The following is a 27,980-nucleotide window of genomic DNA, read 5'->3' as shown; positions in this document are numbered from 1 at the left end:
TAGTTGGACACGCAAATAGAGATAAATTCTTAGCGGAGATTAAAATAACCCGCCAAAGAATAATCGTGCTAGTTCAACAAGAAAAATTCTCATTCTTGTTAGTAAAGTAAATTGTTATAAAGTAAAGTAAATAATTATAAAATGATATAGATATATTTATTTTCGTATTTAATTAATATAAAATTAGTAATCCTAATAATGTGTTCATTAAAAATATACAATTTTCGAATCAATGGAATATTTGTATCTCGAGATTTTACGAGAAAAATTACAAAATTATTATTCATTTTATATAATTTATATAAATTGTATTTAATTTACTCAATGAAATTTCTCAATGTTTAAAAATCATATAATAATATCAAATTTTATTTATATTTATTTTATTTTATTTAAATTTTATTTTATTTATATTTTCATTAATGTCGCTTAATCATTAATGTCGAATGAGCTGTAAATAAATTGTAAAAATATTCAAAGTTTCAATACATTTAAGAAATTGTGGCCATACCTATTCTTTATAGAGATTGTTTTTTCTCATTTTGGCAATATAAAAATAAGGCTGTCATTGGCACGAAGCTCATACGCTTACGATTATAAAGACGGACAACCATGAGAGAGACAGAGAAACACACATAACGAGAGACATGTGTAAAAGCCCGTCCTGCCATAATCGGCGCAGGCGAGTTATATGGCCTGGTTGTATTTGGAGCGGAAACCGCAGAAAAACGTCCGCTGAGAATCGCGCGCGCGTATAATTTTGTCTCTTTTCGACATATACTTTTATATAAAAGAAAGAAATTCTATATCTCTACACAAAGTGACTCGTATGAATATCATCTGTCATGTGTTCCAATTACGGGATATTCCCTTCTTATTAATTTCCTCAGGAGCCAAAATAAACAAATTCATTTCCGCGATATTTCTTACGCGGAATATTTTTACGAAAATATGAAAAATCATGTATAACCGTTTCTAACGGTTTTGATATCTGATATATATTTTATATTACATCGATTGATTCCGTAAAGAACAAAATAATTTACATATGTGTAAATGTATTTTTTGAGCTCGTTTTCCTGAATGCTGATTTTCTCTCTGCTCGATTGATACTTTAACGACACTTTTCTGGGTATCGCAAAACATCAAGAGATGGATGCGAATGATCATCATTCGTCTCTGCGACGTACGCGAAATTCAAGCGATCGACGATGACGAAATAATTGACCGTCCGCTCACGTTGGTAATAGGGTTCGCGAGGGCGAACAAGCGGTGACTAATTAACGAGAGAGAAGCGAATACGTGCGCGGACTCCTTTCGGGCGTGCGAGCGTGCAAGAAAATGCGCAAACCAGTACGAATACATATCCGTTTGCCGTTCGGCAGGCATCGTGACCTGGGCGCGAAATTTGCGACTCGGCGAAGAAACGAAATTCGCGAAAAATCGCCGATCGGCGGGCGCCCTAAGCTAACGGTACTCTCTGACGCGAGCCTCCAAATATTTCTTCGGCCGAGAGTCTTCCTGGCGGCTCGTTACCGGTATGCGAGTTCCCTCGATCCCTCTTCGACCTCCGAATTTAACGCGATTGCAACCATCTCAAGTAGATTCTTTATAAAGCACGACTGAATCTGGCGAATCATGCGGGAGATTATTATTATTCAAAGTATATGATGTGTATGTAAAATACATTTTTTTTTTTCAGTTTTTCTTAGTTTTTAAAATTTTTATTTTTATAATTTTTATATTTTATTTAATTAATTATTATCCTTGTTGTTCTTACAAATTCTTTTCTCCCAAGATTGTATTTATTTATTTAAGAAAAAAATATATAAATATTTTAATTTATTAATTATATATTATATTTAATTCATTAATTATACATTATATTTAATTCATTAATTCATATATTTTTAAATATTTATCTATATTTCAAGAATTATTTAGAAATGTTTACATGTAAAGTATCTATATATTTGTCTACTTTTATATGGCTACTAATTTATTTAAAAAACGAGAAAATACTCTTAATATCTCCTATTAATAAAATGCTATGATTCATTTCCCTCGAATTTATTATTCTCCCTGAAAATTAATAAAATGACTCATATCATAACTCAAAACACGTTCATAAAAATCGAAACAACGGTATCGAGCGTTTCTAAAACTACGTTTGCAAATGAGGATAAAGTGTGTCTCGGAATGATCGAGGACATCGGAAGCGAAAGGATTAAACACGGGACACACGAAGTAAATGCACGTACTTGTGTACATCGAGCAAATAGAAACGCGAGCGGGAAGAGCGTCTCGAACTCACCACGTCACGTCGCGGCCGCAAACCTTTTCCTTTTTTTTTTTACAGTGAGTTCGTGCACGCCTTACCAGACGCGCATGTGAGAGACAATGAAGTTTCGATCGACGTGGAAAGGACGTATGTACGTCCTTTCCACGCGATCTCGCGTAGAAATCGATAAACGTCACATGCGTACGTCGGTCACGTATCTAACCGGAGTACTCGACTCTTTTGGAGTTAAGAAATCGCTGCGATTTCCAGCTCGATATCAGCTCTTGAGATCAGTAGTCGCTCCATCTCCTCTCTATCTCTTTCTTTTTTTTCTCATAACGGACTAAAGAGACGAGACACCTCGAATATCATCGAGTCGGCAAAAGAGTTGCCACGATTCAAAGGTCAAGCGACTTGATGATTTAATAGTTAGACTGTGGATTTTAAGCAGTTCATTACTGCAAATTCGATTCCTGGCTAAATAAATCTATGAGTGCAAATTTTGAAAATTTATTAATTCAAAACCAACACATAAAATTAATTTCTTATGAAATCGAGATTTTAGTTTTTTAATTAAGAAATTTTGTGCATAGAAAGATACTAATCATATGTGAGAGTATATAAATTAAAAAAATTTTTAAATTATAAAAACTGAAATTGATAGATTTATAATAACATCTTCGAAATAAATATTTCCCTTTTATGTCGTTAATCTAAAAATTATTTGATTTTTTATATAGGCGTCAAAAAGGTATCTCCTTCCATAAAAAAAATGATTGTCCTTTGTGAATATATAAATAATATATAATATATAATATATAATATAATATATAATATATATAATATATAATATATAATATATAATAAATAATATATAAATAATATAAATAAAATATAATATTGAACATATATATATATATATATATATATATATATATATATATATACATGTGAGTTAGAATATTAACCAAGGATATGCGAAGGTTAAAAATCAACCGAATTATATACTATGCGAAATCGTTTCGCATGAGGGTTACCGATAACTCTCCATTGTAATACTCGCACAATGGGCATCTTTTCGACCGTGTCGGTGCGAACGTTGAGATGCATCGCGGCGAGTGAAAGTGGCTTGTGCCAATGGATTTCATCAGTCACTCGTGTTATTTCGCTGTCAACGCATTTAATTACTTCGAATTAAAATATGAGCTTTTCGTCGCAGGTATTCAAACATCCTTTACAGGTGCAACAAGTACTTACTTTAAGCTTCGCAAATATCTCTCGCAAATACTGGAAGAATCGCAAAAGATTCTCATTATCTTTGTCATTAAGATAAGGCATTACTTACAACGATCGTATTTGTGGGAGAGAGAAAAACAATGCTGATAACTGCAGATTATCATACATTTTCATTTAAATACCGCATGTGTAATAATAGTTAGCAGCAAAAACGTAACTGTATAATTATCTACGTTGGAAAAGATGGTGCGAATGGAATTTCTTCGTCACTCTAGTGGACTAATTAATCAGCGTCCGTGACTTAAAGGGCTGAAAAGCGCGCAATTTTCTCAAACTCTCGCGCGATGATCGCGAATAGAATATTCATAAAATGGCGCGAGAGTTAGAATCGCTCGGCGACGCCAAGTGTGGAAGTTTTCCCACAGTTCCGGTGTACACAACAATGTCGAAAGGACGTACGCACATCCTGTTGGATGCCTTCTTCCGGTCTCCCTCCCCTCACTTCCTCTCACTCTTTCCTGGTCCCTCACCTTTGCTTCCCTTTTGTTGAGACCTTCACTACCAGCAACGTAATAATCTTCTTGCCCGTTCTGGTTCGTAAATTTTAAGGAATCATGCTCTGTCGAGGAAAACACGTGTACCGTCTTGCACGTGCGAAATCGAAAGTGATCCAAAAGATCAAATGGAGCGGATTTTCGCCAACTTAATGTGAATAAAATTCGATTTTTAGCTTTGTTAATTTTGCAAAAATTTATACAAGACTTTAATGTAAACTCGCTTTTTTAAATAATGATGAATGTAATTGTAAAAATGACAATTTAGAGTTTCCACATTAAAATATTTCTATCTTTTTTTAAATATTGTTGGGGCAATATTCTGATTAATATAAAAATTCTTGTGATTATTCAAAATGTAGCCCTCAACTTGTGTAATTCATATGTTTTTAAATGTACTGTAATTTTTGGAAACCACATTGTTTAAAACTCAAATATAATATGTCGATGTAAAAACATTTATTCGGCACAGTCCATGAGATAGCGTTATTACAATGATATGCGACATTCCGTTTGATAATACACTTACATCAGCATGAATGTTACAACTCATCCAAGTTTCTTGCTTTTAGATAACGATCGGTTGACATTTCCAATGAAAAATATGATGCATAACAATGCATGAACAACGAGTGTAACGTCTTAATGGAAAAACGAGAGACTCGTTTGAAGGGTTGGCGCCTTGTTTGTCCTTTTCCCGATAGAATTTCAAAAGAGAAAGAAAGAAAGAAAGAGAGAAAAAGAATCCCGTGAAATTGACGACGCCACAAAGTATGCAGCTTGGGATTACGCCTCGTCAACGTACTTCTTGCACAATGGACCCCCATTTTTAACGTCCTTCGACCCACCCTGTCACGTCACGCCTTGTCTATGCAGATGACAGCTGGTGCGGTTCTCTTGCGGAGATGGAAAAACTATAGCATAATATAAGCAAGATAAAGTGAATCTCATATCTTTTAAGATACGAAAACAACTAACTTTTATGTACCTAATTTTTATGTTTTTATTTACACATCTATTTCCATTTTATCAGCTTCTGATAAAAATAAGCTGTTGATAAAACTATTACTATTTTTATTAATTATTATTGTAACTCTGTAAACAAAATTCTTTACATTACTCTCTTTGTATTGGAGATACAATTTGTTGATTGCTGTGAGAAAAGCAAATATAGACTCATAAGTCTCGTACAGGTGTACATGTCGACGTTTGAGAGAAAAGAGAGGAGAACCGCAAAGTCAGAATTGCGCAGCACCGTAAAACTCCCGTCCAAAGACAAGGTGTTTCTGAGACTGTCGATCAAGAATTAATAGGTCACGCAGCGAGTCTTGGCGAATTTCATGTCATGTCATGTCATATCAAGTCGACTATTTCTTTCAGTCTCCACTTTACAAAAGCGCATCGTTTAAAATAACGTGAAATCAGCGATAATGCTTTCATACTTTTAGCAAAGAGAATCGACAATTGGAAAAATATGAAATTTAACTGCAAATCATATTTAATTAAATCAAATATAATCTTTTATATTTTTTTAATATTATAATAATTTTTAAATATTATAATATTATATTATTATATTATAATTTTTAAATATTATAATATTTTAATATTATAATAATTTTTAAATGTTATAATTTATTTGCAACGTTGAAAATAATATAATATATATAATATTATAATATATATAATATTATAATATATATAATATTATAATATTATATTATTTTCAACATTGTATAATATTATAATATTATATTATTTTCAACGTTGTAAATAAATTTTATATGCGAAAAAAACTGTGTGCGATCAGTTTCTCTAAGCAAATATTATAAATAATGAATATATAAAATTATCTCTATTGATCAAACTGTGTTGAAAAATAAATGGAAATCAAAACGCGTGATTTTATTGCAAAAATAAAAATAATTTCCATAATATATGAAACATCGTTTTCGTGACATTCTGTACATTCTCTGTAAATTTGTAAAAAGAAAAAAAACGAATAAAATTAACATATCGTGAAAATGGTCGATGAGGGAGCTCCTCGAAAACTTTTATGTACGTTTGCCCTCTTCCCATCTCTTTCGTTCCTTTCTCTTCCCAAAACTTTTATATTTCTTCATATAACGTGAGCTTCACCCTGATGGGGAGCTGAATGAAGGTCGAAGGTCTCTCCTTTGGATCTCCCGAGGAGGGGCATAAATCATGTTCCCGCGAAAAAGCAGTCGAGACGAGGACAAAAAAGAGACGAGCTAAGCAAAAGAAGGAACGGGGAAGAGGAAGGTGGAAATGCGCGTCGTTCATGCGTGTAAGATTCATCGGGGTCGCGTCGCGAAGCACCGAGAAAAAGACTGCTACGAGAGAAAGCAACCCCCTCGAGTACCATCCACATAAACCGTTATCGAGCGTATTCAATCATATATATATATATATATATATATATATATATATGCACATACATACACACACACACACATATATATGTGCATAAGCTCGCGCGCGCGAGGAGCCCAGCCTCTTTCTCGGAACATCCCAACGGACATCTTCCCGGTCGCTCCCCTTCCCCCTGCTCGCTGTGATCTGCCCGACTTGATTCGGCATTGTCATGCAAATTCAGCCACGGGGATTTCTCTAATACGACGTGCTCTGCGATCGCACATGTGCACGTGTGCGCGAAGGATCTACAACATTTCATTCTTTACATCCCATCTCCCTCTCGCGGCGCCGATTAAATTAATCTCGAGTTATGTCGATCACTTTCGTGATCGATGTGCGCACGATTTAAGCAGTATCATTGCATTGCTATGAATATTACACAATTTTGCATTTTTTACATAAAAATAAGATAAATTATTTAATATTAGAAAAGCAATAAAGAATATAATATATAATAATTTAATATTTTTAGAGCATCGACTTTAAATAATGTAAGTTTATATTAAGTTTTATAAACAAAATATACAAATGTAAAAAATAGCGATAGACTTTCTCTTTTACTTCTTATGCATTTTTTGTGTGTACAATTTGTTTCATTATCTGAATTTTATTTAGTAAGATAAACATGCATTTCAAATAATATACATATACTTCATTTACAATGCATATTTATGCGTATTATATCTCTATAAAATAATACACAATGAGTGGACACAATTTCTATGGATTTTTTGAAAATGACTAGATGGTTGCTTTTGTTTTTCTCTCATATCATTCACATACTTTAATATTCAACAATGCCAAGGTGGACCGTATCTCATCTATCTACATTTCATTTATGTCATCACACATTCAAATGCAGAGAATTTTAAAAAATAATAATTTTAGTAAATATTTAGAGACATAAAAAAATTGATACAAAATTGGTGAAAATATAAACTAGTATGAAATGTATTCAATTAAAATAAATAAACTTTCAAGAATTTCCTTTATCCCCACATGCAATCAGTATTAAAATCATTATACATGTAACATACAGATGGTAAAATCATTGCAATGTAATATTACAAATTTTTAAAAAAAGTGTATCCTTTTATTTCTTTGACAAAACGAGCGATGACACGAGTACAGAATCATATTTTCGATGCAATTAATAATTCCTAGTGATACATTCACTCCATAATCTCGTATGCAACTCTATAATTCGAACGTCACATGTCGCGCGACGCGTACGCACACATGCATATCAGCTCAGCTTAATATTTGAATACGCATGTAGGTTTGTGACCCGGTCGAATCAACGACATATCGGCGCGGCCATAATCAGGCGACATTGTACGACCGTAGATTATGGGGTAGAGAGCGAGACTCGGTTTGTGCCAGCTACACGAATGTATAAGTAATGGACTTAAAAGACGACGACCTCGATGTAGAAAACATGTTCAACTTGGCTTTGCACCATTTTGCATGATCTCCGACCTGTTGGCCAAAAATCTAAATCGCACGGATCAAGAAAAATCCGGAAAATAAATGACAAATTCTTGGAACAGTTATTTATAAACGTTTGCGCATATAAATATTAATACGAGGCCAGTGCTTGAAAGGCTATTCAGTAGCAAAAGGATGGAATTAATCGGGTATTAAAATGAATTATGGTGGCACCGGTGCCTGTAAACACTCAGCGATATTACTTATATACGAGATCATATATAAAAATAATCGTGAATAAAAATAAAATTTATGGTATGATACATATATTCTACAAAATTTTTAGCATTTACACAGTAAAAAATTGTACGTCCATATGTTAAAATCTTCTTGTGTTACCACGTTTTGATTAATATTAATCAATGTAAAATTAACATACAACCTATGTTATTATTTTTATAACGTTTTCATATGTTACATTTCTGTCAACTTCATAACTTAACACTTTGTATATGTCTCTTAGAAATGGAATATTATTTTGAATATTTTTAATATAATCATTTTAAACAATCAACATGTCTCAAAGTCAGTTTAACATTCTAAGAAAAGTTAAAGTGAATCTTCAAATAATCTTGAACTTTGACATACAAAAATAATCAAATTTACTAAATCAAATGTTTCTATTACAAATACTTTAAGTTAAAATAATTACTATTATATGTTAATGTCTTCAACATTTCTTACGAGTTATTGTAACTATTTTTTCACATAATTTTTAATTAATTTGTACGTTATTTTTACATTACATTTAAAGTCACAATAACAAAAATAAATGTAAAGTATTGTGTCAATTATTTAACATTTTTAGTTTGCCCAAAAATAACATACGACGAATGAGTTATCTTAACTTAGAAAATTTAGAGTGGACTTTCTAAAACATGTGAAGAGACATGTGAAAAATGTTATAATTAACACATTTTATTGTTTTACTGTGTAAAGGTATCTCCAAAAAATTAAAGAACAGCAAATTGTCGAGTGCAAATTTTTGCAAAATAAAGTTTCCACGCAATTAAAAATAAAAAACAAAATTTCGCAACCCTAAATAAATGCGTGAAAAAATTTTTCAATTCAGTTTATGGCTCAAAAGATTTATTCATTATTTAATGTGGGAGAGTTTCCTCGAAATTGGCCCGTAAAATCCGCGAAGAAGATGGGCAACTTTCTGAAATAGCCTGCGGAAATTTGACGCACGTGAGTTCTGTATTATGCACGAGCCTATGTAAGTACAAGCGGGAGGAACGTGATCGCGTATACTGGCCTCGCGAGAGACACGTCGGAGATATATATCTGGCGGCGATATTGCGCCGGGACTACCCGCGGCGCATCGTTCGCGCGATCGATGGATCATCGATCGACGTGTACGGGAGGAATCAGCGGGTGGGTGCATCTCGCCGCGCTATACAACAATGTTCGACGCGTGCAGCAAATGCACGCGCGCACGTCCCACGTACGTACAACACAACGAGGATTGTCGGACGCGCGAGAGATGGGCGCGTGTCCGATGTAATAAAGGCGATAATGGTCATTATTATCGGCGGGTTACGTCCTTAGAAACTACCAATCGTTTTACAGGCTAGACGCAGGATAGACGCGCCGGTATATGCGATTTTAAAGGTGAGAAATCTTGGTTATTGTGTCGTTATTTTACGTCTTACACAGCAATTTTATATAAGCATGTGTGCCTAATAATTTTTTTATAAATATCCATATTCCATTATGGGTGTATTTAAGTTCAATTAGAAAAATTAAATCTAAAACTATTATAAATACTAAATATTAGAGAATTCTATTAGAGAAAAATATTTCTATTATAAATATTTCTATTATAAATAAAATTTTAAAATTTATGAAGTAAATTTTTTGAAATAAATTTATTATTTTATCCCCATAATGGAATATAAATATCTGAAATAAAATATAATAATAAATAAATTTATGAAATAAAAAAATACAGATTCCATAATTCTTATGAATTTAAAAAGCGCAATATTCACATAGATCCTATCTAAACATGTATTGTAAATATTCAATTATCGATGTAACACTATAATTCTGCGATATATGAAGGAGTAATCCAGCTTACTAAGCGAAGATCGACGATACTTAAGACATGCGCGTTCTTCTCTACCGCGACGAAGAGGAACGCGAGGAGGAAGAATAGCTCTCGGTATCCCGTAGGTGTTTGCAAACAATGGCAAGGAATCATCCTCGGATGATTTCGACATATGCTTGGAACGACGCACGCTTGTAATATGACGCGCGTACAGGGTGTGCCGCAAATGAGCATACTTATCCGACAGGCGGCGAGAAAGAAGCGAAGGCATGTTAACCGCGATTCAACAGACAACCTATGCGAGAAAAGCGTGTAATTTTTCGAGCTAGAACACGCTATCTTATTTCACAATCCCCCCGACATTCGTTGGAACATTATTTTAAAGACAAAAAATACATTTATGATTCGATTAGTGACATTTCAGAAGCAACAATGCGATATTATAGCGTAACCCGTGATACAGTACCGGCCAAAAATATATCATTTTTATGTTTTTTAAGAATAACTTAACTCAGAGTGAATAACTTAATTCAAAGTGTATATATTTCTATCTAGTCATGTTTTAATAGTAGGTATATAGATTATTTAACAATAGACTTTTCATTCAATAATGAACACAGCAACTTAAGAAAAATTAATTAAATATATACACTTGGAATTAAATTATCCTTAAAAAAGGTGATATATTTTTGACCGGTACTGTATATAATTAATGAGAAATATCAATAAAATTATTAGATCCGAACAGTAAAACGGTTAATTAGGCTCAATGTTAAAAGGAGCACCTGTACGTATCTATTAATCTCGGAGAATGGATCCTGAGGTCGGACATTTAATAGATATGACAGTCGGACGCTTTTTGTGCCTCGTCGATATAGCGTCTGCGAAATTAAGCGTGTCGTTCGGCGAGATCGAAGATCCCGATTCGGTATCGGAATTAGAGGCGAGAGAAGGAGCGAGAGTACAAGATCGACGCTAATACGATTCTTAAGCAACCTTAAGCGCGAGATCGAGATATCGATCGGTTTTATCGGCAGACTCGTTCGCTCGCTCGCGGCTCTCGCCTCTCATGCCAGGCAGAAACCAATGGCATTCATTGCGTAACGAGGCACTTACCGCAAATCAAACTAATAGCCAATAAAACACTCGCTCTAAAATCGCATCGAGAGGCGCGCCTGGATTCATCCCTGAATTCCTGCTCGGACATGGTGTTATTAACGTTTAAGTAGCGCTATGAATTAAGTATTCGCGATGTTATTTATTTCGCGGCAGTGCTATTAGCCATACAAACGTATACATAGAGAGAGAGAGAGATTTCTTCCCGACAAACGTTGAATTTAATACGAACGTTGCGAGGGAACTAACTGTACCGAAATATTATATGAGAATGCTATATTATATTAAATAATCATAATTTTGTCATACGAGATATTTTATTCTCTGATAAATCACATATTGTTACATTTCTTACTAGAAATTACTTATACATTCGTAGCGTTATTTACTACGACTATACGTGTTTATATTCCCCGCTCGCGACATGTGCTTATTTAAAAGTAAAAGGCGAACGCGGATGGTGAAATGTACCTCGAGGTTGACGACCCCTGTTTCTCACTGCAATGTCAGCCGTATCATTCCAAAGATTTATTCGCTAACTGTGCACAAGTATCCGCTTATTACGCGAAGACGGGTAATTAAATATTTAAATGAATCGATGATCGCATTGAAAATTATTAAAGCAAATTGAAAGGAAGGAATAGAAGAAAGGAAGAGAAGGAAAGGGAGGAAAACGCAATGTGAACCGTTATTTTTTACGTTTCCTAGTAAGGAAACAATGCCTCGTGTGGCGATTAGTACAACGAGATATCGGTCTTCCATCGTATTTGCGGCTTGTTACCGCGAACACGTTTCGCTCCTCGCGCGTTTCAATCTCGGGACTTTCATACGTAGCCTCTCTACACGAACTCGAGATTTTATCCCAGAAATTTTTCAAACCGAGAATTACAGGCAAGATTGATGAATAAACGAAAGGAAATACTTTTTACGCAATGTCATTAATCAAACGCCGCAATGTTAATTGAACTATCAACTGCCTGATGCCAGGATAAATTTTAAAATCACCATACAATTTACTCGATCGCAAAACGATTAAGAAATCCTTATATTCATGTTCCACATTTAAATAGGAAAGGAAAAAAAGAAGGTGAAAATTTATTCTCATAGCGCAGAATTATACAGGGTGTCCCATTTTAATTTTTACACTCGAATATCTCGAAACCATGGCGGTTTCGATGAAAATATTTTAAACAAAAGTTGTAAAGAAAACATATAGTTGTTCTTAAGAAATAATATGGAATTGTTAATTGCAAATTACATATTTCTTCTTAAAAACATCTATGTTTTTTGGTTACACCAATTGATTCCCTTCATTATTTTGTACATAAAAATATTAAGGTAAGATAATCGAAAAATGAATATTTTACTAGATATTTTATGGTTTATGTAAAATTAAGAAATTATTTCAAGCCTCATAACTCGAAAAATACTCAATAAAGAAATACTTTATTATAGTGTTTTGGAAAGCTCTCGAGATAAATTACAAGAATATGTAATCAAAAATAGAGGGAGTTCCATTTAAAAAATTAAATGTGACCTTCATAATCTTCAAACGACTTTTCAAGATAAAATCAATGACACCATCTTATGGCCCCCTTAAAACCATACAACTTTTGTTTAAAACATTTTCACCGAAACCGCCATGGTTTCGAGATATTCGAGGATGAAAGTTAAAAATAGGACATCCTATATAATTAATCAAGAAGCCCGTGTATGAAATTATTAAATAATAATTGTGGCTATGTAAAAGCGCGCAACATCGAAATATATCGACGCCTGATTAATTACCATCAAGATTTAGGAGAGAGAAACAACGAGTGAGTCATGAATTCGAGGCATTTATTCGGCGCGGTCGATGAAACGTTATTAATTAAGACCGTGTTTTGCGAGATAATCGCGACCGACTCCGATTCGAAAGAATCCGACGATCGCGTATAATTGTTAATTATCTCGACGATTGTCCGCTGCTCGAGGCGAGCCGACAATTTTGCTCGACACGCAAGACGCATGTATGTCGATGTCGGACGGAGAATTTTTTGCGCCTTTTACTCTCGGTGCATCGATTCCGAAGGCAGAAAGAATGCTCGACACGCGAAAGAATATATAATTGAACTTGTCTACTATTATCTTCCATTAAAATAAGACATTAGAAATTTGCATAGAGCATCCACGTGTTACGTTATTTGCATTAAGAAAGCCTCGATTTCCCTGCGAGATAAATTATGAATGTTAAAATATTTTTTGAAAAGTTATCTAATTATATTTGATATAATTTTCTAAAGCAAGGGAGAAGATATATCGCGTGTCGTCGAGAGAAAGATTATAAAACTACGGATACGCTAAGACATAACGGTGTCATCGAGATTTCTCTCGAGTCACTAGGCCACCTTATTTTCATCCACTTTTCCCTTGCGAGTCGTAATCTTTCATTTTGTCCGAGCCTTGCACTTCCTCGAATATTTTGGCATAGCCACCAGACACAAGGGTAGAAAAAAAGGGAGAGAAGAAAACATGCAATGATTCATAATGTCATGTCCATCGTCAAGTCCTCGTTTTCGCTTTATTATACTGACGATGATAATAATAAACACGACAACTCGCTTTAAAAACATAAAAAATAAAAAAATGAACGACATATTGTGGATAAAAAATAAAACGAAACGACATATTGACGATATATTGTGGATTATAATCATCATTGGAACCGACAAATTAACTGCTAATTAACGGAAAATTAATTCGAAACATCAACACGTCAACACACGTGTTATTCTGTGTAATCATTAAATCGAGAATAATTACAGCTATGATTAACGAATGAAATAAATATCGCAATTCCAGTTGGAGAGCCATCGACGACGATCTCTATGATATGGCATTAATATTCCCAGCTTTTCTTATCGTACAGCTGCACGATAATTCTCCAACATAATATTTGCATTTAGATTTGATCACGATAGTGAGGAATAAAATATGAAATCAATATAATCCGTAATCTTTAAAAAAATATAAACATAGTGCATTATTATTATTATTAATCTAAAATTTTGCATTGTTTTTGTTTTTTTCATCGTCAGCGATGTATCTTGTATAGGTTTTGATGAACGTTCGTTTCGGTCAATTACAAGATACATATCTCATGTAATCCTTCACGGTGGAGGAGAAAAATAATTTTTTACCTGAACTTGGATGCGTACGCGTGCGTGTCTGACGTAAATCACAGTTACGAGTTAATCCAGTTTCAGCATATGCGAGAGCCAAGCTGTTGGCATGCTCATTCAATCCACGCGTTTTCAGTGCACGCGATTTGCCTGCGTAAGTAACGCATCCCGCGTAAGTCGATCCGCGATCGATCTCCTTATCCCTCCCCCCCTTCCTCGTCGACCGCACGCCTATTACGCATTATAAAGTACATCGAAGAAAATGCGGCCCGATTACGACGCGCCGAGTTTCGCACGAAAGCTGTGGGAGTTTCACGGAATTGAATTACGAGAGAAGCCCGAAGAGAAAGAGATCGTATCTCTATCTTCTCCATATAACGAAAGAATGGAGCCCCCGATGATATTGCATCTTCTAACGCGCTAGCGAGAGATGAGGCGCATTATCGTCGAATTGTTTCGCATCAATAGAGTTTCCGCGTACAGTTTTCTCGAGGATACTGTTATATACCGTGCGTCATTACGAAAAGTTTGCCTCATCGCGGAAGAGAGTATGTATCTCTATCGCCCGTCAAATGCAATTTCGTCCATTGGTGAAAAAATTATTACGTCACAAGTGTCTTAAAGTTTATTTTTTTTTAATTATTTTATAATTATTTTTTAATTATTTTCAAAGAAATTTTTTCGAAGAAAATAGTTGTAACCGATTAATTATATTTCTCTCTACATTTGTTTAAAATAAATTTCGAATAATTTAATTTTGAATAAATTTAGAAACATATTCTGTAAATATTTTATTAATACGATAAAATTAAGTATTAAATAGAAACAGATTTCCTAGATTTTTATTTAACAAACTTTTCATTTAAAATGTGACCACATCCAAAATCCCTCTAATAAATAATAATATTCTTATTATATCGATGGGAAACAGTGGCGGACCCTGATAGGACCATGGCAAGCCATGGCACTTTTCGATATATTTATCAAAAGCACGTGTAAAAACGAAGGATATAGCGTGACCGACAAATGAAAGTAAATATTTTAACGGGAATTTAATTTGGGTCTTGGACAAGACTTTAATCACACGAAAGTCATTTGACAAGGACTCGAATAGTTCTATGTTGTAACCGATTAATTATATTTCTTTCTACATTTGTTTAAAATAAATTTCGAATAATTTAATTTTGAATAAATTTAGGAACAAATTCTGTAAATATTTTATTACAATAAAATTACTACGATAAAATTAAGTATAAAACAGAAACAGATTTCCTAGATTTTTTTTACAAACTTTTCATTTAAAATGTGACCACATCCAAGATTCCTCTAATAAATAATAATATTCTTATTATATTGATGGAAAACAGTGGCGGCCCTGATAAGGCCATGGCAAGCCATGGCACCTTTCGATATATTTATCAAAAGCACGCGTGAAAACGAAGGATATAGTGACCGACAAATGAAAGTAAATATTTTAATGGGAATTTAATTTGGGTCTTGGACGAGACTTTAATTACACGAAAGTCACTTGACAAAGACTCGATAAACTGGATTAAACGAACAAAGTAGTAGCTAAACAATGTATGAACGAAATAAAAGGCTTCATGCCAAATGATACTTAAAGCTTTCAAAAGGTCGAGTGACTAAAAAGTCCAAGAAATTTCGTTTGGATAAAGAAAAACAGATATGTGAGATGTACTAGCTTATTAAATATACTACATAATTGGAACATAACATTATCTGACAGATCTAAAACAGAAATGTATTTTTTATTTTAAACGAATAGCCTTAAAATAGACAAATAAAGAATTTATATAAATGAACAATTATTATAATATAAAATCACATTTAATCTATATCTTTTTTTACACATCTTAATTCTTTTCTTAATATTTAATTTTTAATATCTCTGTCTGACATTTTACGACATTAATCATTCGTTTCGAAGTATTATACGTTTATGAAATACAATGCAAAGGTTTCTCTAATTCCCGGAATCAGTTTCTCTCTGATCACAACGGCCTCGAGAGAAATCGAAGTGTTTATACGTAAAGATAAGTAATGGAAAAATTACAAAATCACGAATATGATTTTCTTGAATAAAATATCATAGTGCCTCGAGAAATTTCTCTCACGCTTCTCAACAAAGTCTCAATAACAGGTGTGTAAGATGCAAGGTGCATCGATCGCGGCCGAAACGAGAAAGTTCTATCATTAATGAACATAGAAGAGATACCTTACGGCTAATATAGAAAGTTTGCACGATCTCTTGATCTTACAATTGCTATAATGATATATACTAAAATTAAAAACAAAAAATTTAAATGAGATTTGAATCAAAATATAGGTAGCAAAATCAACCCTCTCGCTTAAATTGCTTGCATTATGAGCAAATGAAAAAAAGGCACTGAAGAGAGAAAACATTGCAAATTTATTATTGTATAAATTAAAATTGCAATTATATTTTAAATATTTAATATTTGAAAAAAGCCACAATCCATTGTGTAAAATTTTACTTGTTATTTTTTGCAAAAAGTTGATACCGAGTTTAACGATTAGATCATGCTCCCTTAAACACGCGAATTTCAAATATTAGCGTAGAATAGAATTGAATAAGAACTCGCCGTGAATTTAATTATCACAATTAACATGACCAAGATAGCGTAAGTCAGAATTTTCTCGACAAAGTTAACAGCTAGCCTTGAAGTAGGAAGTCGGACGAAATAGCAACGTGGAAAGCACGTATAAATATATATTTCTTCGAATATAATCTTGGAATATAATTCTTTAAATCCCACGATTTAAATCACACGTTTGTCGCATTTCCGCTTCGAATAGATTAAGAGAAATCAATACAATTAAATGTCATTAAACGCAAAATAATCGAGCTGCAAATTATTCAATCAATTCGATATGCTCGAGCGAACAGGTGCGTCCAGATAAGTCACCGAACTGTATACACCACGATAAGACGAATAAACGCCATTCTTGAATACGAATCGTATATGACTCATGCGATTGGCACACGGCATATCGGCATCGCGCATAGTAATGCATCGTATAGAAATATTTATCATCTGCGTAAGCATTAATAGTCTTGGACGATGCGGATATAAAGATGATTGTTAAAACTGCTCCGTTGGATCTTGTATACATTTCTTGGCGTTGTAAAAAATAGCATCTAAAGTGCAATGATAAAAAAAGATAAAGATTTTCTACTTTTATTTACAGCTAAAACTTTTCTTTTTTTTTTAGATTTTCTTTTTAGAAATCTATGTAAATTTTACATGATGGAAATTGAATTTTCTTTAAACTTGAATTTTTGAATATGAAAAATTTTGAATATTCTACTATTATTTACAACTAAAAATTTTTGCCTTTTTTTAGATTTTCTTTTTAGAAATTTATGTATAAATTTTACATGATGGAAATTGAATTTTCTTTAAACTTGAATTTTTGAATAGTAAAAATTTTAAACATCAAATCCTAAATATAAAATTTTCTCACTTCTTTCAATTACCTTTCTAAATTATAATTTAAATGATTTATATGACGTAGTGTATTCGTGTAATTTCATTGATAAAATTCGAATGTAACACGAATCACATTATGATAAAAATATTGTAGTCGACCGTGCGACGTGTTTGTCTCACAAGAATGCAAATTACACAATTATCTTTAGATTATTCTGACTCGATTGTAAACAGCATATGTATACAAACAATTGTATTCAGAAGGTGAACGCAATTAGAAGTAAACAAGCGACTTGAAAATCAAATCGCGCAATAATGTCGAGCTGCAAATGCATTCGATGTGTATCCAGGTGTGTGATTCACTTTGAAATTATCTCATGAAATATATCCCGAATATATCGAATTGATCTAGTATTAAAGCGCGACGCTAATTGCACTGTGCACTCGAGCAACTTGGAGTGCCGCAATAACTAGAATAGCGATCGAATCGAGCCGAAACTTCCCGTTAACGCCAATTTATCGTCCCCTTTTTCCATGCAATTCTATTGTCTGTTTTCCTTCTCTCCGCTCGCACACGCGATTCGTGTTCTCTCGTTGTGTTCAAAGTTGTCTAGCATATATTTCTAGGAAGGACCAAGGACGTGCACGAGGAATTTATCGAACAAAAAGTCATAGCTGAAACGCTTTATGATGAATCGTTTTAAAATCTGCATAGAGGACGCGATAAATAAGATTTGATCCGCTCTTATTGTGTACTATTTTTTAAATCGAACGAAGAAAAAGCCTCTCGGAATTTCTTATTTTTATGAAAAAACGTTACAAAAAAATCACATCTCTGTATAAATATATTTTTAATTTTAATTAAACTATGGTTTAGTCTTTTTATAGACTAAATTAAATTTCAAATTTAATTTTATAGAATAAATTAAATTTTTCAAATTTAAAGAAATTGAATAAGAATGAAAGAAAATATAAATGTATAAAAATATATACAAGGAAATAATTAGCATATCTTTCCTTTATCATAAATACAATTTTTAACAGCTGCAAAAATATATTCGTTTCGATTCGCACAATCTCTTTGTTGTTTCGTTGAATTAAAAAATTATCACGTTTTTTTCTTTTCATTTTTTTTGCAAGCAGCGCGAATCGTCTTCTCCGAAATTTCAACGCGTTGCGAATGTCAAGGATAGCGAGCATCATAACTCCCTCATTCCAAAGATTCAAAAGGGATCGTGAAAAAAAACGACGAAAGTCTTTTGCGCAGGACATGTCTCGTAAAGAACGAGAGGCAGAGACATCCCTGCCGTGATTTTCATATTCACAATTAGCATTTTTTCTGCCCTGTCTGTTCTTCTTTCAATCGCGATGAACAATAGCTGGGGAGGAGACTGACAACTATGGGTGCACGAATCGCAAATCTGTTCTACTGTGAAGATTCTCCGTTTTGACGTTAAATTATTACAATAAGGTATGCAGACCTGCCTACTTGCCGTTGTTGTGAATATATGCGCCTTTATGAATATATCTTAAATCAAATCGCTCGCTACATCTGCATTCTTCCGCATTATAAAATATAAATTATTAGAAAATTTAAAATATCGCGTTCGATTAAATTACACTTTATTATATTTTATATTAAAATCGCAAAGAGAGAGAGGGAATATTTTTGAAATAAAATAAGCTTACAATTAGACTGACACAAATTCTGTATCTTTCTCAAATTGATAAAAATAAAAATACATATTTAAATGTGCGACAATATAACAATTATATTTGCGAAAAATGCAAAGTGTCATATCTTTCTTCTCGTATGTGCGAAAAAAAACTGATATAACAAACGCGTGAGAAGAATGAAACTGGCAGTTCACGGTAGAGCGAGACTCTCACGACACAGAAAGGCGGTTCTTCTTTAACGGATTCTTGGTAATCTTCGTAGTCGAATCTTTGAACAGGCGCGGGCAGTTTTTTTTTATTACCATATCGGAGATGATGTCTCATGATCGTGATCGGTGTCAGATCCACGTTCCTTAAGAACGTGGCCATAGAAACTGGACGATCGCGACTTGATTCAGAGTCTCGGAATGTCCACAGACAGTCTGTAGGAAGCTCGCGAGAGCCAACGGGGTTCCCTTATAAGGCTGCTTTCGAACGGATATGGATTTTTTATTCCTCTATCGAAGCTCGCGTCCACGAAACAAAATTAATCTCTCGTGTACATAGTGTTTATGTAGAGAGATTTTATTTTTTTCAGATGCATCAGTTTCCGCATAATTTAAATTAGTTTGTCAAAATTTGGAGCATGGTACACGGTATAGTAAATAATTGCGTTAATAAAAAGTCATGCATATATTTAATAAATTAAATAAATATTAAATAAATAAATATTAAATAAATATTAAATATTAAATAAATATTAAATTTATTAGATAAATGACAAGAATGAGTTACGATTTTTCAAAGACAGGAATTTTTCCATCTTGACTTATAATAATATTCCGATGCAAAAATTGGATTTCGAACATTCAAGAATCTCATCTTGACTAAAATAAATGATACATAACGTGAAATAAATAAGAAGAAAGAAAAGGATATTCACCGAGCAATGTTCAACGTTCAAGATTTGGCTACCGTGCTCCATCACGTGCGATCATCGATCTTATCATCCGCCGAAACAAGACGATGCGACTTCCTCGTGTCCCTCGCGCTCCCTTGCTCGTTGCATTGCGATTTAACTAGCTGCATACCGACAGATCTCTATCTCGTATGCAATTGCAAGCCTTGGACATAATGTTCCCTCGCCCTCTCTCTCTCTCTCTATCTATCTCTCTCGTCTTATTCAAGAAGAGCGGATCACTAATGATAATTTTACACGAGCAAGATGAAAGTGGCAAGTTAATCGTTACATCTTCATGTTTCCAAAAGTGATGCATTCTTTTCAAGCAAATATTGAGACGAATAAAATTTGCGCACTTACTATCTTGGATAAATATATTAGATATGTTCAACTGAACGAATAAATCAAGACTTTTATGGATCTTAATCCATGCTTCGGTTGATCATACAGGTAATGTATATACAGGGTGTCCCAGTTATCTTCCGTCATCTTTCAAAGACAGATTCCTGGGATCATCTGAAGACGATTTTTCCTCAACGAAAATGTCGAGACACTAATAATTTTTGAATTATGAGTGATTGGAAATAAGGGGTTTTTCGTAAACTAAGCTTTGTAGAAATAAAATATTAACAAAACCACATTCTTTGATTAATTTTAAATAGAGTTTACTTTAGTTGAGTTTTAATTTAAGACTTAATTGCAAAGATATATGATGACAAAAATCGGGAACATGCAAAAAATGATGGCCTTCATTGACATTTTCGCTGAGAAAAAATCGTCTTCAAATTATCCCAGGAATCTGTCTATGAAAGATGACGGAAGCTAACTGTCTTTATATATAAATTTTTATATCTTTATATTATATATCTTTATATATAACGAAAATATTTAAAAAATTATTAAAATTAAAAATATAAAAATCAATCTTTTCTGTTTTTTTTTTATATTTTTAATTATATCTTTACCGCTAAAAGTTTTATATAAACATTTTGATTATATACAATTTAATATAATTAAAATCTGTTAAAAAATTACATATATTTCACTAATGCAATTACAGATACAATTAACTACAACGGTATATAAAGAAAAACAGTTAATGGAAATATCGATAATGACCTGATTCAACGACGAGTGCTTCATTACTTGCTCTTTATGAGAGTGAAATTGGGGTTAAATGAAACATTAACGTGACGGACAAAAACAAGCGTGCCCAAAAGTAGAAGACGTTTCTACTCACTCCTTTTCAATACCCACTAATTTATTTAATTATTTCTACACATTTTGATTTAATAATCAAGTATTATGCAATTGTTTTCCACAAGCACAGTTACAAACGTTTCAAATAAATTCAGAGAAAATCATTCGGCAATTTTACACAAATAAATCGGCGGTAAATAAATGGCTTACAAGTAACGCACGTCCACTTTTGATTAGCCTCCCTATTAGCATCGCATAAATCCGCCATAAAGGCCGAGATTTGCCTCGACGACACCGCTAACGCACTCGCCCAGAATCCCCTTCCCTTCCTTTTTTATGCTCGCGAAATTAATGGCGCCTCGCATGTACTCGGGGAGAAAAAGATTCGCGGGGGAGGAGGGGGTGTAACGAGGAAGAGGAGACCCGATGGAGTCGGTGATGGAGGTTCGTAAATACACGCCAGGCCCAGGACGGGCAGTATCGTCGTTAAGAGTCGCTCGAATTGCGAACATTTGGCAAAGTCCGCTTTTAGTGGCGGCCTTAATGCCCCCTTCGGCCGCGTGCGCATGTGTCCGGGGGGAGAGGCGCAAAGTACTTCTTGGTGGGTCGTCGTTCAAATACCGAGGTCGTTAAAGAGCCACGCAATCTCGTCGAATTACGAATCGCATCGCTCGCTTCGCCGCGACTCGACGACGACACTTAATGACCCCTGAGAAGCCGCTACGCAAGTTTGTGCGTGGTCACGAGTGCACCATGGCACCCGGGCATTGTACCGGGGCGCAAAAAGCACGACGGGCGATTTTTAAGCAAGCAGAAGCCGAGCGCAACGCGCTGCGAATTTTAAACTCGGCTCTTCAATAAGGAGCTCGTCGCTTGTGTGCGACTGATTTTTTTAAGCTCGATTAAAATAACTTGCGTTAAAAAAGTAATTTTTATGTAATAAATTAATTGCGAAGAACAATTTTTATTTTCGACTTATTTTGAATATTTTCATATCATGACATTTTCGGATTAAACTTTACCTCGCAGAAAAAAATATAAATATAAATATATAAATATGAAAATATAAATATATAATATGTATAAATATATATATAATATATAATATATAATATATATTAATATCTTAAAAATCTTTTCTTTATTTAAATGATTAAGGGAAAAAAATTGCAACTGTCTCATTTTATTTTATTTTATTTGGTTTCCGAGATTATATTTTGCTACTATGAATATTTGAATAAAATTCCGGGATCTAATGGGTTAATGACAGCGATCCGCGTTTCACTTCCACGGCTTTGATAACTGGTCGCCAGTCGGATATCCAGTTTCTACAGCCTGGCATGTGTGCGTTCGTCTTGGGCGACGTAACGTGATTTCGCGTTAGCCGAGAAAGGCGCGGGTTGACCGTACGCGCGCAATTTACGCGAATTACGGACGCGTTTGGCGATTCGCGGTACGTCGTCGTATTTACGGCTCGGTGAAAGCCGGTGATTTTATACGGTGCGGCGGGTATTCGAGGCTTTGATCGCGAGCAAGGTTAGGAGGTAAAGGGTAGCAGAGCCGGGAAGTAGTAACGTATCCGTGCTGCGTCGTGAAAGTCGACGAAGATGAAACGGAGGCGCGTTGGCGGGGAGGGGGAGGGGGAGGGGGAGACGGAACCGCACGATTTTATAGCGCGCCGCGTAAATCGATTATCGAGCAAATTGCGCTTCTCTCCGCGTTCCTCGAATAGAGAAAGCTTCGTCATCGGGTATCGGATGACGGATTTTCGGTCGGCTATTTACCCTTTCGTTTATCTAGCTACAAGAAACGCTAAATGTATTCAGTCGTGAAATAATAGAACAAACAAAAGTAGATGTTAAAAAAATGTCCGTCTTAATAAGTTTGTTATTGTTGAGATTTTATATATTAGATAAAAATATATAGTCTATAAAAAAATTTTTATATATATAATTCGCTTTGAATATGTGTAAAAGTTTTAAATTTAAATCTTTCTATATAAAAAGAAAGAAAAGTCTTATGAAAATATTTTTATTAAAAGATCTTTTATTAAAGATATTTTTATTAAATTTTTAAATACTTTTACATATATTCAAAATAATTTATATATAACATTTACGTATATATTATATTGGATATTATTATATTAAATATTAAATGTACGTATTTTAATGCCTTATGCTCTCTTTTATGTGCAATAAAACGTCAAGTTTAATTTGCAAGCAGCAACAGAGTAACATAAGCAGATAACATAAATTAAAGATACACAATCGGACGTATGTATCCTACGTAATAAATGCGTGAAGATCGATGTGCTTCAGCGAGTGCTGGCAAGTATCAACATTTTGCTCGACGACCTCGTCCGATAGTAAACAATCACAGGTGCCGACCAAGAACGCGGCCAATTCTTTTTTTTTTTACTCGTATCCGTTCCGTTTACGCATCGATGCAAACACGCGATAGAGATGTCGTTTATTCCGGTAAATGTGGCAAATTATATTTTAGATCGTACAAACAAATATTAACGGATCTTTTGTTACATTAAAGTTGTTTAAACATAACATCCCATTTTTAAACAGTACATTTCTTTTCGATCGATCAAATAATTTTATATTTCCATAAATTACTTTTAAAGAACGAAAAGATGATATAGGATGTTTCTTAATAAGTGTGAAAAATTGTGGAGTTACACTCCTCCAAAAATGGGAGTAAAAGTTAGGTTCTTATTTTTTTCTCAAATTTGGAACAAATTAAAGAAATGAAATTAGGTGGATAGTTTCTACTAGTAAAAAGGTTATTTATTAATATTTTTTTTAGCCTTCCGTATTGTTATAAGGGAATGAAACTAGCAACTCCTATTCAATTTTTTATTAGTACTTTTTAATGAGCCGGAATATGATCATCTAAAAATATGCATTAAAAAGTTTGATTTATTTGGAAACTTTTTTATTTCTTTTATTTTTTTCATAAAATCAATAGTTTTCAAGAAAAAAAATAAAATACGTTATTGTACACAACACGATGCTAAATAATATATTTTGAATTACGAGAATTGAAATTAAATTTTAAAATAAAAATAAAATTAGAGTAAATGTTGGGAAAACTGGAACAAAAGTAAAATTATAATAAAAATCTAAAAACCTAAAAAAATAAAAACCTAATTTTTACTTTCATTTTTGGAGGAGTATAACTCCACAGAGAGGGATGTAGGAGTATATGTTTATATGAAAAACTCCTCTTAATTTTCGACAAAAAATCATCTCCTAAAATTTTTCGCACTTATTAAAAAACACTCTATATATTAGATCTCATCAATATGAATAATTTCTCTCTGCAATTAATTTTCTTCTTCCTATCCTATTCTTTATTCCTATCCAAATCACGGTATTTAAAATATGCTGCTGTTCTGCTTTTGTGACTTGATAATCTACTCACGCATTGCATACTGTTTCTTTTTCAGTAATTTCCAAAAAGTAACCTGTACTACTTTCAAGGTAAAAGGTTCGTGGAATGTGCTATTTCCGAAGTAAACGGTTCGGAAGTAACGCACACGTAGGACACGTAAAAAGAAAAAAATACCGCAATGCCGCGCTACATAATCACGTATGCGAATTACGTGAAACTCACCAGCTATGTACAATATAAAATATGCTCCGACACGTTACGTTACGGAGCAATTATATAATCAGATTGCGATACGCTCATCGCTTAAACTCGTTTAATTAAAGATAGAGAAAATAGCTTAAGCGAATGATAAATGAAGATGTCTACTTGCAAAAGAATTCTGGCTTATAATGTATGAATTCTGAGAAAAATGAAACTATTTTTTTTCTCCAAAAAAATATTTTCGCGTATTAGTATATATTATTTTTATTCTATTGCTCCCAATTTTCACAGGTAAGTGAAAAGAATTTTGAAGAAAAGTATCATAAAAATTATTAATTATTTATTAACCTTCATATAAAAATAAGTTTAAAAGAATTGAAATCTGTCAATTTTTGATAAACACAGTTGATAAAAATGTTATTTTTATTTTAAAACTTTATTAAAATTTTATTTAATTTTTATTTTATTTATTTCACGTTTCTCCAAAGATTGTTCAATCAACTGTTCATTGAAGTGATTTTATCATGTCCCATAAACACAAACAAAATTCAAATAAAACGATATTAATCATTGATTAAATTATTATTATCAATTGTAAATTCTAACATTTATCTTGTTTATTCCATTTCATATCGTAATCCAGAGATAACTTTGTACATTTTAGCGATGTCAATAAAAAGGTGAATATTTACGAAGTTTTTATCTATTCACGAAACTATTGTTTTTACCCAACTACTTTGTGTAGGATATGGTCAGTTACGAATGCTTGGTATATCTATTCTACCGGAACAAAAAAAGATTTGCCCAATCCATATAAACTCGTATAGTAACCGACGTAAGATATTTCCAGATATTTTACAATCATGCGTCACGATCCGATTCCGAGTACTTTCGATAGCTTGCGCAGCTAAAGATCGTTCATATGAAACAGATCGTTGCGTCAAGTGAAATCGATCCATTCTACAGATATATAAAATCACATTATTAGACATCAAGCGAGATTATAATTATATGAAGGTGGTTCGATTACAAATTTGCATTTAATTCGCCAATAAATACGCTTGAAAAATATTATCTCAATTAAATTTATTTAAGATGGAAATCAATTTCTCTTTCTCATGCACAAAAAATATTTCATGTCAGTTTTAAAATCAATTTTAATTGTCAATATATTTTACGATAAAATATTCAGAAAATATGAGTCGAGTCAAATTCGAATTTTCTCAAAGAGAACGAGCTGTGTCATCTGATAAATTAACGAACTGTCAAATATATACTTGAAACTAAAATATTAATTATTTCCACATGGGAATTTATCTCCTGGAATTTTGCACTGCCATGAAATTCGGAGCGAGTCGAAATTATTCGAATATCCGATTTAAGATGGAAATCAATTTTCATATTTCTCTTTCTCACGCACAAAAAATATTTCATGTCAGTTTTAAAATTAATTTTAATTGTCGATATATTTTAAAATCAAATATTCATAAAATGCGAGTCGAGTCAAATTCGAATTTTCTCAGAGAGGACGAGCTGTGTCATCTGATAAATTAACGAGCTGTCAAATATATACTTGAAACTAAAATATTAATTATTTCGACCGCATGGGAATTTATCTCCTGGAATTTTGCACTGCCATGAAATTCGGAGCGAGTCGAAATTATTCGAATATCCGATAGGTATATACGCCAACGAAGGACACGAAAAAAATAAGGCTCACCTCTTTCAGGCCATCGAGCCTGCCGAGGCTCTTGGTACCTCGCAGCGGCGGAAAGATGACGTCGTGCCAACCACCGGCGCCGTTGCAGATCTGCAAGTGGTCCGACTGCGAGGAATGGAGCGCGCGCGCCCGGCTCTTGCTCTTGCGCTTATCCAGGAGATGCTTGGCCCGAGACTTCCTCACGGGCGCGGCCGGATCGTCCTCCGGGTCGCTCTGCACCTCCCAGCGCGACGGCGACTTGAAGCGCCGTCGCGGACTCGTGGGCGAGGTCACCGGCGAGGTGAGCCTCTGCACGAGGGTGCCGAACATGGTCATCATTAATCGGCCTCGAGATCGCGAGTGTTGCAGCAGAGGACTATCGCGCTCACGCCTCACCCCTCAATCGTCCCGCATCGCCGGCGTCACTGCCGACGCCGCGAATGGCGCCTAACTTCACTCACTTAACCGTCTCACTGTGTCGCGTGAAGCGCGCTACAGGTGGTAGCCGGTACACTTGAACGTTGCGGCGCCAAGTGTCGACGCTGCGAGAGATGTACTCGGAAAGGCGAAGGATATACGTGCACGTCACACTCCGGAGAATCGAGAGAGACGTTTACGAAACTATCGCGACAAGTTTCTCGCACCAGGGGGAGAGAAGGACTCCGATCGCACATCAGTGAATCATCATCACGGCCACTGCGAGGAGAGCGGTAGCGGGCGGCGAACGCGGCCTCCTCGAGTCGAGTCGAGTCGAGTCGGCTCGAAAGTCGGGTACAGGTATTTGCCTTCGGGCGTCGTGCAACCGCAGCTCTCTCGCAAACACCACACTCCGCGGTTATGCGCGTACAGTCCTCCACGAGTGCTGTTCCATTTGTTCGCGACAGCTGACGCGACACTCGAATCGTCCCCGCGTCTCTTGCGCGCGAGGATCACGAATGTCGACCCGATATACGCGAGGTCGGGCACCGAACGCGAAAGCGGCGGCTGGACGCCGATCACCGATCGTCGCGAGTACGTGCACAGCGGAAACTGGTCGCGCAGAGACTGCCAGCGCCGAGAG

At 34.3% G+C, this 27,980-nt stretch overlaps 1 protein-coding gene across 3 annotated transcripts in view; it reads right to left on the bottom strand.

Moving 5' to 3' along the window:
- Positions 1-27,980, bottom strand: part of LOC105254643 (rho GTPase-activating protein 20) — a 230,116-nt gene that overhangs the window by 83,050 nt on the left and 119,086 nt on the right. The window contains exon 1 of one of the 3 annotated variants that reach the window (XM_025413937.1): positions 26,942-27,979. The exons of the other annotated variants lie outside the window; for them this stretch is intronic. Coding sequence (XP_025269722.1) covers positions 26,942-27,259 — 318 coding nt within the window. The 5' untranslated portion in view covers positions 27,260-27,979. Of the gene's footprint in view, positions 1-26,941; position 27,980 lie in introns of those variants that run through there. 3 annotated transcript variants of the gene reach the window in all.

Source organism: Camponotus floridanus, unplaced genomic scaffold (genome assembly GCF_003227725.1).
Source record: "Camponotus floridanus strain SB8 unplaced genomic scaffold, Cflo_v7.5 scaffold71, whole genome shotgun sequence".
In the NCBI taxonomy this organism is placed as follows: domain Eukaryota; kingdom Metazoa; phylum Arthropoda; class Insecta; order Hymenoptera; family Formicidae; genus Camponotus; species Camponotus floridanus.
This window is presented reverse-complemented; position numbering and strand designations above follow the sequence as displayed.